General features: G+C 41.5%; 1 protein-coding gene across 3 annotated transcripts in view; it reads right to left on the minus strand.

Annotated features, from left to right (window-relative positions):
• Positions 1-7,908, minus strand: part of LOC128360143 (eukaryotic translation initiation factor 4 gamma 1-like) — a 31,411-nt gene extending 23,503 nt beyond the window's left edge. The window contains exons 1-5 of one of the 3 annotated variants that reach the window (XM_053320497.1): positions 7,787-7,908; positions 7,334-7,420; positions 6,752-6,784; positions 5,268-5,462; positions 3,501-3,609 (exon numbers count right to left, since the gene is read on the minus strand). In XM_053320497.1, the coding sequence (XP_053176472.1) occupies positions 3,501-3,609; positions 5,268-5,462; positions 6,752-6,784; positions 7,334-7,420; positions 7,787-7,861 (499 nt within the window). In that variant the 5' untranslated portion in view covers positions 7,862-7,908. Of the gene's footprint in view, positions 1-3,500; positions 3,610-5,267; positions 5,463-6,054; positions 6,114-6,751; positions 6,785-7,333; positions 7,421-7,786 lie in introns of those variants that run through there. The other 2 variants (XM_053320498.1, XM_053320499.1) reach the window with 2 other exon arrangements.
• Positions 7,909-13,258: the final 5,350 nt, after the last annotated feature.

Below are 13,258 nucleotides of genomic sequence, written 5' to 3' on the forward strand. Positions count from 1 at the left end.
CTGAACCGTCCTTGTTGGCTTGCAGGCAGTAAGATAAGTGATCTGATCCATGCTGGCAAAGACATCACAACCTACTACAAAGGGAGTGGTGGCTGCTCCGTATAAGATTAGTTAAGCAAATCATACAACCTGGAGGGAGGAGGGGAGGAGGGTGGGAGTATTAAAAATATCCTGTCACTATGCTCCGTCAACACACCAGAATATATGTGTGTGTGTGTGTGTTTACATCCACCAGAAAACAACTCATAGACTGTACCACTTAGAGGACTAGAGTGTGTGTGTGTGTGTGTGTGTGTGTGTGTGGGGGGGGTGTTAGAGTGATATTCTGGGATTCTTTTTCTATATTGTATTTTATGCTGATCCTCAAGGGTGATTATTGCCACTCACTCAACCACACTCTCAAACCAAGTGGTTAAAGCCAGTCAATCAGACACTAGAGCTTGAAAGCCATAACTCACTGTCATATGACTAGTTTATTTAGGGTCATGTGCCACCCTGATGTCATGACATGTGACTCGCAGAATGACCAATGTGACACAAACAACTTGGAAGGCAAACAGGTGGGGATGTTATGTCACGGAGATGGTGAAATAAATATCTAGCGTAAATAGCCATGCAGCTCCCGTAGCGCCAGTTAGCCGGCTACTGTTGAATTAACACCGAGCCCGGCAGCCCCAGCACATACTGTGTGTCTCTGCCTGGTTGCTATCAGAGGGAAAAGGGGGTGGGGGGCACCATTTAAAGATAATTATTTTGGAATATGTGGAGTCCCCCTTTAAGGGTTTAACTGTGATGGATTTTCAGGAATACTTTTTATTTATTTATTTTTTTACCATTTTCATTTCAAATAATAATACCACCACAACTACTACTACTACTACTACTACTACTACTACTACTACTACTACTACTACTACTAATAATAATAATAATAATAATAATAATAATAATAAGTAGTAGTAGTAATAATAATAATAACAATAATAATAATAATAATAATAATTATTATTATTATTATTATTATTATTATTATTATTATTATTATTATTATTATTATTATTATATAATTAGGATCTCACTAGAATAATAAGGAAATTCAGGTGATAAATTGCCACTAAGGATATATTTACAACTGTTTTCTTTCAAAATAAGAGCCATAATCTCCTTATTTCCCATCACTTGGATAAAAGAGAATGATGCAGGTGACCACTAAACAGAGACCACCTGAGAACATGGAACTCTGAGGTGAAGGATCAGTGAGAAAAAACAACAATAGATACAGGCAATTTGGGAAAATCCTGAATCTTGTATATTACACTGGAATGATTTCTCTTGTACGCAATCTGAAATTTAGACAAAAACCACTGAATCCTCTAAACATAGGTATATTTCTTGGCTATATCGTGTCCGCTGGTTTCCTGGCAAACTTTAGAAGTCGTTGATACCAGCCAAGAAATAGTTTGTCACATTACTCACTGTAAAACCACAACTTGCCATTTTTACACTCAAGTTTTTGAACACGATATATAAAGTGTTAATTAGTGAGCATTAGATGTTTCTTCACCTTTAGACAGAGCTAGGCTAGTCATTTCTCTAATATATGTCTAATCCATAAAGTTGTATCATTCTGCTCATTTAAATCAGGTTGAAAGTACACACATATCTAAAAGTGTTGATCTATTCCTTTGAGCAAATTTATGAAACTCTGAGATGAACAGAGGAACTACTTTATATTCTATAAAAGGATAGGGGGAAAAGCAGACTTCATATTTTATTACTAGTTGTAAGTGCAGAATGTGCACAGGCATTGTTTATCATCAAACAGTACTAAAGTGCAAAGAGCATGATACGGGAAACCTAGAGGGAAGGATTGTGTGGGTTTTTTTTTTTTTTTTTTTTTAAACAGGCCTGCATTGAAGCCTGAGTATCCTATTGCTGATGAGCTACAGTTTAAACAAAAGGCAGCACATAGCTCAGATGCCTACCAGTGGGGGGTCAGCAAGTTTGTTTTCAGGGCATCATCAGTTCTTGCGGTGCACTGACACTCGACCGCCTCTAGAGGGTGCACGCACACATGGGATGTGCTGCAAAAATGTCTGCAGTGCTGTGTGTGTGTGTGTGTTTGGCACGAGTTATGTAAATTTAAGACCAATGAGGACGACTGGAATGAATTACCAAAGAAGTAAAAAACCTTCAGAGATGTCCACGTGTATGAGCTGCTGTGTGATGCTTATATTCATTTTTAACGCTCCAATGCTGCTGTTATTATATTGACATACTTTAACTTATCATACTGGTGTCCCCATGTCACTTATTCTGCTTTGACTTCTGACATTTTGCAGAATGCAGCCGCACCCTTTGCTGACGACTTCTTATCTAGTAGCTGCATTTCATTATGCTCATATGGTTTATGTCTGTTAGTAATATTAGCTGATTGCTCCCTGTGTGATTGCTGGACGTCACTGCATAAAAATCACAGTCTAGAAATACATTGCTGCCTTTAGCTTTAAAAAAAAAATTGCACTGCTTTGCGATATGCTACAACATGATTTAATATATGTGTATGTCTTGAGTTGCTCCACGGATTTCTACTGCCACAATAAAAAAAGATTCTCAGCAGATGCACTTGAGTGTTGTTCCGTGCTCTAAACCTGCTGGTCTGTTACTTCTCATTTCTTATTAAACGGAAACGCCCTCAGCAGAAAGAAGTGTCGAGAGCACTGACAACACTTTTGGGGGTTGACTTCAGATAAAGGATAATCATAAATCAGGGTTTCCGCCTGTGTATTTGCGAGCCCGGTGGCCAGAGTTGCTCGGCGACTATGCGCCCCACCCTCCGTCTCTCTTGTCATGCTTCGTCATGGAGGCACATTGCCAAGGAGAAATATGGTAGAATTCAGAGTGACGCGTCAGCTGTAGAGTCGGTTTTGACAACAGTCTGTCCGCACCCTCCCTCCCCACTTCAGCGTCTCTGTCCACAGAAGCAGCTGAGAGGACAGTGGCCAAACATACTGTCTTCACCAGGCTGACTGACAGAAGACATTTACTTCCTGTGGAGTCACCTTGCTCAACAGGAAGAAATCGATAGTGTGTGTATTCACTGACATGGTTAGTAAGTTGAAAAAACACATACACAGTGGGATTTGTGTGATTTAAACAGCTGCCTTTCTATGTGTATTGCCCATGACCTGTCTCTCTCTCTCTCTATTAAACAACAACCTCATACAGACAGCTGCTGTGATGACTTCCCTCCCTTGTCCTGTCTATAAGCATCAACGCCCCCTTCTGCTTGGCTGGAGTAGTGCTGTGTATCTCGCTCAGAACAGACAGCTAGCGGACTGTGAGGAGATATTCACTGCAGTTTGACTACATTTCTTCTGTATTAGAATCGCTGACTTTACCTTTAATAATCTTATGCTATACTCTCTTGCTATTTATCTCTGCCGTGTGTCTCTCTCTGTGTGAGTGGCTCATGTGAGGCCCCGGGTAGAGCCTCTTACCGTAAGTACCATATTCAGCCGGACTGGTGCCTGGGTAGAAGCCTGGGGTGCCCGCTGGTACTGGGTATTGCTGGGGTGTGGCCACGTAGGGTGCTGAGCGAGCAGGAAACTGAGGAAACAAAAATGAGCGGGAGCATGACAGATAGGACAGGAAGAGAGGGAATAAGAGTGAGAAGAAAAAGGGGGAGGAAAGAAGAATCGTTACATACTGCTTCACGGGTGTCAATCTGTAAATGATGAGCACACACAGGCCTGCATCAGATACAGCTCGAAGATACTTCATAATATTTCATGTATAAAATGTTAAAGTGGAAGTCTGCTAGAAATCTTTGATATGTTCCTTTAATTACATTACATGTCCCCCGGGTATGTTCACATCTTGGAGCAACTATTTTTAAATTTTGTGCTCCAGACTCATGGAATACCCTTCATTGCATGTTAAATACTGAGCAAATATAATCTTGAAATTTGAATCTTTCTTAATGTAATTGTTTTCATTTGGAATGGATCTTTGTATTTCTGCTATTTGATTAATTTTTATACATTATATTATTTTTTACACCTTTTAATTCTGCTGTTTGTTTGTTTGTGTTTGTGATCATGGCTTTGTTGGAAATGAAGATAACTCCTCAACGACGTATCCCAGAGACAGTAAATTAAGGTTGATGATGATGATGATGATTATCTTGGACATACCCTGCCCTGCTGCCATAAATACTCAGTGTTTGAGCTCAGAGCTACAGACAGACTGGTGAAGTCAAAAACACAAACACATAGTTGGCTTTAGTCTTTCTTCATGATTTGTGAAAATAATAAACATATGGAATATCACCTTTTAGCTTGTCAAAATAATTACATTATCAGCTTATCATACAACAACTATAATATAAAGTCATTATCAAACTCACCATATATCTGTCTGTGTTTTTACAGAAGCGTAGCGCTAACTCTCCAATCCTGCCCCCCACACCCCATGCATTATTATGCTATTATATTATCATTATATCAGTGGTTAAAAATGGTCGTGATTATTTCCTAGACAATATATCATCCAGTAGTTGTCATGACAGGGCAGGCCTACCTACTTTATCCTACAACTGAATTTTTCTTTTTCTTTTTAAGTCTACATTTTCCTGTTGTCATGAGAAGTCAGTACGCTGACTGCTACACTGTGAAATTTCATGCTGATTTTCTGCTGGATGCAAATCATTAAAGTCCCACATGCCTGATGTTATACACTCAGAGTCTTAAATGACTGCTCGCCATCAACAGACATAGAGGCTCCTCAGACAGACAGAAATCACTTGTGGACTATTAATAAATGGATGTGTATTGTATGTCAGCAAGGTTAGGAAGGTTATTTTGGAAATGTAATAGGTTACAGATTACTAGTTAACCTATTTAAAATGTAATGCAACTATTTTAATTACTTAATCAAAGTAATGTAACTTATTACATTTGATTACATTTCTAATTTTCTAACCAATGTTTTCAGCTGTTAGGGTAAGTGTTCGTATTAAGCACCAAAATATAAGTTCAGATATTTTTCATGGATACCGACATGATTTATAATAGAGATCATTTCTTATAAAGCAACATTTATCTCTCATTGGAAAATGTATACATTAGTTCATGTAGATTTTGGAATATAAAATAAAGATATTTGATGATAATTTAACTACACATTTTTTTCCTCAGTAACTGTAATAGAGAACAGTTACATTTATTTTGTAATTAAATTATGTAAAGGTTTGTTTTTCCTCCTACCTGTCCCGGTATGAAGTAGGCGGGTCCCTGCGGTGAGCTGGGGAAGGGTAACTGTTGGCTGGGGATCATCATCATTTGGGATCCGGGACCCGCCTGGTAGACGTGGGTGGGCGTCACGGGCCGTGGGGCGCTGCTGGGCGGGCCGACCCGGGGCCCGCTGTTAGGAGGCAGGCTGGCCCTGTTTGTGTAGTAGGGCTGGAGAGAGGAGGTGAGGGGTAGGAGAGATCAGGGGAGGTAAGGAAGGTGGTTGACAGAGCAAAGCGAGGTGAGGATGACCAGGGGAGCGAGACAAAACGAGAAGCCGCAGGAAAATGTTGAGAGAAGAAGAGGATGGAAAACAGAGGAGGGAGAAAGACAGAGGGGGAAATGAGGGAATTGTTAGTTACCTTTCTGAAACCTCTGACATAAAAACCATCTCCCATGCCCTCGTATGATTTTTTATCTCTTGGACCAAGTGGAGCTAGCTTGTCCGGCCTAATGGCTAGGCTTCATAGTTTGTCCATGAATCTGTGGCTAGACTCCAACTGGAAACATATTGGCCCTGCCTGCCAGAAGAGATAAAGCAGCCTAATGCTGGTTCATTCAGAGCCTCCTCATTGACATTCTGCTGCTGGCCTGGGAGCTAACCGCCGTAGCCAGCAAAATGACATCAAGCCAACAATGCACGACGCTGCCAAATATTAGACACACACACACGCACTTCTCGAGAGGGTGCGAAAAAACCACACAAAAAAACAAACAAAAAAAAAAGAAGGAAAATTCTGGAAGAAAGAGGAAATTGAGTTACCTGTAGTGATCTGAAGCTTCCCTTCAGCAGCGCAAACACAGATCACACACAGAGACACATCAAATGGAAGCGAGAAGAGGGGTGGGAAAAAGAAGGGTTGGTGGGGTGGGGGTTGGGGGGTTGGGGTGGGGTGGGGAGGTGGAGAAAGAGAGAGCACCACAATCAGTTCGAGCAAAGCGCCCAGAAACCATCCATTTCTGAGCCAAGCACTGAATTAACAAGCAGCATGCAGAGAATAGGCGAGAACAGCGAATCCCAATAAACTAAGACAAGTTTGTAATGAGTGAGATGCAAAAACACCAGAAACCATCACCACAAGTTTAAACTAAGACTGGTGCTGGTGGGGTGTTTTTCAAATTCCAACACTGTAGCGCACTAGATCTGGTTTGATTTAGCTGATACAGATCTGTTTAAATATATGACAGTTCAGCCCTGATAACAGGACATTTCTTTATAATAGGTCAGTGGATCACTCAATGTAAGATTCTTAAACATTCATGAATAAATATTTTCATTCAAGCAAAGATCCTCCCCCTAAAGAGTTATTTCATTATTGATTTGATATTGTGGTGATTGATTGTGTAGTGGAATCAATGTCCACAGTCAATGTTTTTAGTCCATACATCTACTGCTTCTTGCATTTGCAGTGTGACAGCATAGAAAAATCAGTCAGGTGAGTCAGTTGTGCTGTTAGTACCTGTTGATGTATAGGCCGGGGCCCTGGGGCAAACTAGAGGAGAAGAGGCAGACGGGACAGAGGTTAAAAGGTAAAAAAAAAAAAAAAATAGCAACAAGATCCATGCTTCACTCTCCACCGACAGGCTCCTTCCTGCTCTGAACCATTCAAAAAGGTCAATTAAAGGCCAGATTCACATTATAATGCTCATGTGTGAGCATGTTGCACACTCAGCTGTGAGACTGTGTAAGGTCAAGTATGAAGAACAGGCTTTAATACTGACCGTTCAAATGGTGCAGAACTGGTGAGAAGCAGGCAAACACGCATGCAGGCATTTTTAAAAAGAAACTGACAGATGCATTCAGGAGGCTGTACACAATATTTCCACTGGCTAAGATTTTTAGACAGCGACAGACTGCAATTATACCCAACATGTGTGACATTTGCAGTGGGAAGGAAAAGACCTGTTTCAGCAGTTTAGCTCAAATTGGTTTAAAAAAAAGTGAGACCTCTTCTGAGAGTCCACCTGTGTGTGTGTGTGTGTGTGTGTGTGTGTGTGTGTGGTTGTTCTTTAGGGGGTCGGTGAGCAGTGGGTGGGCCTACCTGTCGGGGCTGTGGTGTCGGGTTCATTTGTGGAGGCGTTGGGGTGGCAAACACGACGGAAGGGGGCTGCCCGGGGGGGAACGAGGGCTGCAAGAGACAGGAAGTGATATTAGCTGGAGACGAGCGGGATGCAGGAGGAAGAGGGGTGTGAAAAACGTGAGGATGTAGAATAGACGAATGGGCGACATTGTTTTATTTTAAAGAATAGTTGAGCTGATGTCGTGAGAGGCTGGAGTAGCATTGGAACCAGTACAACATTATATGGACTGTTTTTTTTGGGGAGATGCACCAAAGACCAGCTGGGGGCTGCAGCAGCGAGTTTCTTCCTTAGAAAAGCATATTGATCTGCTTTTCATTATCTGCAAAAAAACTTGTGTTATAAAGCAGTGCCCCTTTTTTTCACATCAGCGCAAATATGCCAGAGAGAGAAAGAGTGTAACGGAGGTTCCTTACCTGTGAAAGGCCAGGGGAGGGGGCAGGGTGGGGGGTGGAGGGGGGTCCTGTTATAGGTTGTGGTGCTTTATTCATTTCATGGAGTTCTGCATGGGGAGGCGGAGGTGGACCTGTGTACGAATCTGTAAAAAAAAAGAGGAGGGGGGTGGGGGGTGAGGGAGGAGGTTAAATGGGTCTTTTGGTTAGTAAATTGCCAGCCATTACTCGAGTTATCGTGGCATTCGGGCCCACTGTGGTGAGGCCTAATGGTCCACGATGTAATAAAGTGTAGCATAAAACACAGAGAGGAATGTAGGATCTTTTTTATCTTTTTGGTTTTAAAGAAAGAGTGTTTGAACATTTTAGTAGCTGAACAAACTGAATTTGACTTTATGTTCCACTCAGATTTACACTGAGGGTTAAGGCTCGGTATACTCACATTTATGAATCCTTTTAGGTCCTGAGTGTAATTACACTGAGGAACAGTTTGTCCTGAAAGACAGACACAAACAGAGAAACCTTGTTAACAAAGAGCATTGATCGGTTAATAACAAATAGAAACCTATTATAGAGGCTCGTGTAACTGAGTAGACTATAACAAATAGCTTCTGATGATGGGAGCCTGTAATTTCAGTCCTGGGTGTATCTGTATGAGGTAAAGAACTAACAGTGTTAAAAGCTGAAATTTTAACATGTGATTAATAACATAAATCATGGCTGTATTCCAGTCACGTGTGCAGGTTTAAGAGCTCTCGAGTTGTGCGTGTTGGCTCAATGGCTGGAACACAGTCATCATTAATGCTATTGTAATGGTGTGTGATATAACACACCTGTGCTTTTTACTGCTGTTCTGTAAAACATCTATTCTGGTCGGTGTTGTTAACGAGTACAACCGAAGCGGCGAGCCTCGTTAACTACACTCTAAACCATAACATGGATCTTTTCATCACTCTGGTGGATGATTCAAAGATACTAGCTATGAGGTCTAATCACATCTATAAAATAATCTATCTCCAATACCAACAATATCCCAATGTCTGCCACCTAACAACATAGCACGTGTAACATCACAGTAAATGCTAAAATGTCCTGTACTGTGTTACAGTTCTTTGTTACTGTAGTACAAATTACTGTGACTCTGTCCACACAGTCTGAGACAAAGGAGGATCTGTTATTGTTTCCATTGAACTCAGGAAATGTGCCTCCCAACAAGTGCCAACAGACCAAATCTGTGATACCAGCACTGACACTTTAATCTGAGAGTATATATATATCTGATACCACTGCAGTTTTTCCCCCTTTTTTCATTAAAAAACCTGTATATCCTTCTTTGTAGAACTTGGAATCATTGATCTATGTATTTATCTACATATTAATTAACTACAAGTGGAGACCTCTTCTTAGTGGGGCTCAACAATTAATTAGAGCCTGACAGATATATTGGTCAGCCGACACTATTGGGTATTGCTTTTCATTTTGTAGAGTTATATAGGCAACATTTTCTGTATATTTGACCCTTTTTCTTAATTCAAGTTTCATACATTTTTTCTGTTTGTTACGCATGTTTGTTTTTTTTAGCTAATTGTAATTATTAATTAAATGTATCGAAATTGCAATACGGCCTATCACAATTATAAAATTGCAAGAAGGGCAATTTTTGTTTAAGTCAAAAATGTGTTTTAAAAATAACATTTGAAATGAAATCTAGTGGTGGTGCAGACACATGTTCTACAGACTGACCAAAACATCTTTGTTTGCTTCAAATACTTACAAAAATCACACTATAATCACTTTGTTTTTCAATGATAATGAAAATATGTCAAAATGATAATTCCCTCTAAGAAATTAAAAATGATATCGCAAGTGCAATCAGTCAAAACTATTAACAATTAGATAGTCTCACTTCAAAGGCTTAAATGTTGTATTAGATTTCTAAAATTGTGTTGTTACAACATCTTAATGACTGACTCTGAATGTGTGTTTCATCATCCAACTAAATAGACCAATACTGATGACAATATCTAGTGTATCCAGTGCATCTAAAAAAAAGCTGAATTATTTTCCTCTGTTCACACTCTCTGCAGCATCTCTATTTATTTGTGTCCACTGGCGTATTTTTAACTGATCAATTCATGCAATTTGTCCAGCTTTAGAATTGACTTTGCATTCTGCTTAAATACACCACTTGACATAAGAAGCCCACCTTTCATAATGCAGCTTTAACTCAGAATAACTGACTCCTGTGTGATCACGCTCCTCAGGTTATACAGTCCCTCACAATAGTGACACATTTGGTATTTATAGCTGAAGCCTACATTATCTCTGCCAGTGACACGCACACACGCCCCTTTCCCTGACACACACACACACACACACACACACACACGCACTCACACTCACACTCACTCACACACACACACACACACACACTCACACACTCACACACACAGCAGCAGAGTAAAAAGCCTGAGTCATGATGAATCAGGGTGTTTTTTCTCTTCTTTTTTTTCTCAAAAGAAGAGGAAATCACGCTGCAGAAATGGTTCTAATCGAAGCTGTTACCATGACTGTGTCCACATACAAATGAGAAAGAAAAAGAAGAAGAAAAAAAGACAATGGGTTTTAACTGCGCTGATTACATCCACAGCTCAGAAAAAACACTGAGTGTCATGGATGGCAGGCTGGTCCAAAACTGGAGCCTTGGCTTTTAAGAGGATGTCAGCAGTAAAGTCAAATAAAAGTTAGTGGAAGTAAAAGACTGTTGGAGGGGTGACGGCCAGCAGTTCAAACACTCATACACATACACACAGAAAGATTGTCCCATTGAGCAGAGGGGCTGGCTCTGAGATGAAATGCTGAGTAAACAACCTCAGGGCTAAAAAAAAAGAGGGTCTCGAACTAACCCTGCACTGTCTAACGGGCTCTACTCCACTCACTTATTGAGGGGGGGGGGGCACTTCACCTCAAAGTACTGAGACATGGTGGGCTTCTTACATAACTACAGTGGCCACTCACACACACATATCTTCTGCACCACATAGGTCAGCCTGCAGAATCTGCACTGCTACAAAACCACCTAACAAAAAGTGCCTGAGAGGCTTCTACCGGTCTTCTAATCACACATGGTCCAGGTTTGACATGCAGTGCCGTGGAGAACCGGCAACCAGCACCATCGCTGCTGCTGCTGCTGCTGCTGCTGCTGGTGAAACATGCTCCTTTACAACTGTTGCGTAAGCCCCTCCATGCACTCCCATGACCCGCTGAGGAGGAGGAGAAGGAGGAGTGGGGGGAGAAGTGTGCTGAAGAAGTTGGCTATCATGTCACCTCTGAAAGGGTGTGGGTGCACAAGTGATCTAGGCTCACTGTACACATTAAATTGCTGCTTACTGGAACTGGGCTTTAACACGGTGCTGCCTGCGCTAACAACTAGCGTGTGCAACTCCTCTGTATATACAGTCTCGTACCTGCCGCAGAGTCCCTGTGTATTTTGCTGGGAGTAACATACAGACATGGGTGGCTCCGGGTGGAAGGGTTCAGCTCCAGCTTCACATCAGCTCTTACTGTGGAAAACTATAGCTTACATCTACACCACAGGCCACAAAAATGGGAGCATCATGGAAGTCTTGTATATAAAAGAAAAGTATTTTTGGTCAGCCATTTATAGACGGAACCAACACATTTCTAACAAATTAGGGGTGATTTACTTCACCGAGAAGATGTCAGGAGTTATCTGAGTTATGTCAGATTTCTGTTACTCAACAAATCAAATAAACAGAATAAAAAAAACAAAAAGAGAAAAGATAACTAACTGTATTAAACTAAAATCTGCTCACATTAGTCAATATTTGAAACAAGGTTAGTTTTGTGTAATCATATTTCCAACCATGACGTGTCAGTGACGAGCGTTTAACAATGACTGTGGCTTCAGTCAGAAATTTCAAGCTGGGGAAAATGTACAGACAGTGAAAGTTTAGCTCCAATGACACAGCATCACACCAGCACAGCCTGTTCTACCCAACCACCCCCCACCCCCTCCTCCCTATATGTTCCTCTGGTTAAAACCCACGCATGCCCAGACTCTGTGCTTTCAAGTTTCACCACAGGAAGCTCGGTTGTGTCCTTATGTCAGACAAACTGTGACAGCCTGGCTCTGACACATCACCCATGTTTGTCCTGTGATTGCACTTCTGCTCTTCCTTTTTCATTCATTCATTCTGTCTCTCTCTCTCTCTCTCTGGGCTACAGCCGGTCATCCATCACTGCATGATGATATTCTCCTGGATGATGTGCAAATGATAAACAAGGCCTGACAGACATGGGAGAGAAATGTGCCTTTGTTATATGCTATAGGGTGCACTGTGTGACATGTAGAGGAAGCAGTATCCATTTTGGACACATATATTCTAAGCTAAGGTCACATGCCTGCTGATCCCCAACATCCAGCCTCATGTCTGCAGCATCACTAGGCGGGGTGGAAGAAGTGATCGACAAAACATGCTCTGACACCATGTGTCAGTGTCAAAAGACAGCTGCCATGCACAAAGCCAAACTGTGGTAACACGCCGCCCGCTTCAACTAAGGGACACTTTTGCTATGAGACAGGGGCGTGTCTGCCTGTCTACACACACACACACACAAACATACGACAAAGACAGACAATTGCATGGGTGTATAATAAATAAATACACATACACACAGGCTCTATCACACACACATCGGTCTTGCAAACACTCTCAAATAAAAAAGGTGCGAAGTAAGACGTTATGCTGTTAGCCATGCTGCTAACTTTCCTAGGCCCAACCTGGATTTTTACCACGTGGTTTCCCCCCTGCTATTGGCGCGATGCACACATCCCAGCTGCCGGCATCATGCCAGCCACACCTCATGCTGGCTATATATGATAACAATCTACTATATCTACTCCACGGAGGGAAGAGAAAAAAAAAGCATGAAGCATAGCAAATAAACAGAGGCCTTAGCGAGGAATGAATGGAGAATTGGAGTTAGTTAGCTCGCATTTTCATGTATATTCAATGACAGGTTTAGCTGCTGACGCTATCATTGATGGCGTCACATAAACGAGTGGTGTAGAAGTAGAAGCGCAATGAGTCAGACACCTCCGTTTTCAATTTCGCTGCCAAATATTAAACATCTGGCTCGGCTTGCTCTGCAACATCACAGTGATTCATGTCGACGTGATGCGGTTTCTGTTAGAAGCAGCACCATGTTCACCAACTTCGCACATCTCAACGGTTGACATCGTAAAGGCGACCTGTCAAATCACTCACGAAGGTGTCAGAGCTCCGAGGTTCAAAAGCAGCTGCCTCTGTCAAAGCAGTCTCTCCTCCTCAACATCTCTACCCCTTATTTTGCCTTAAAACTACTTATACTTAATACATCCAGTTCTAAATTACACACGCAGATGCCCACACTGATGTATTAGCGAGCGGATTGTACACAAGCAGATCTTTCAGACACCTTTTACACACTTTT

Source organism: Scomber japonicus, chromosome 6 (assembly GCF_027409825.1).
Source record: "Scomber japonicus isolate fScoJap1 chromosome 6, fScoJap1.pri, whole genome shotgun sequence".
In the NCBI taxonomy this organism is placed as follows: Eukaryota; Metazoa; Chordata; class Actinopteri; order Scombriformes; family Scombridae; genus Scomber; species Scomber japonicus.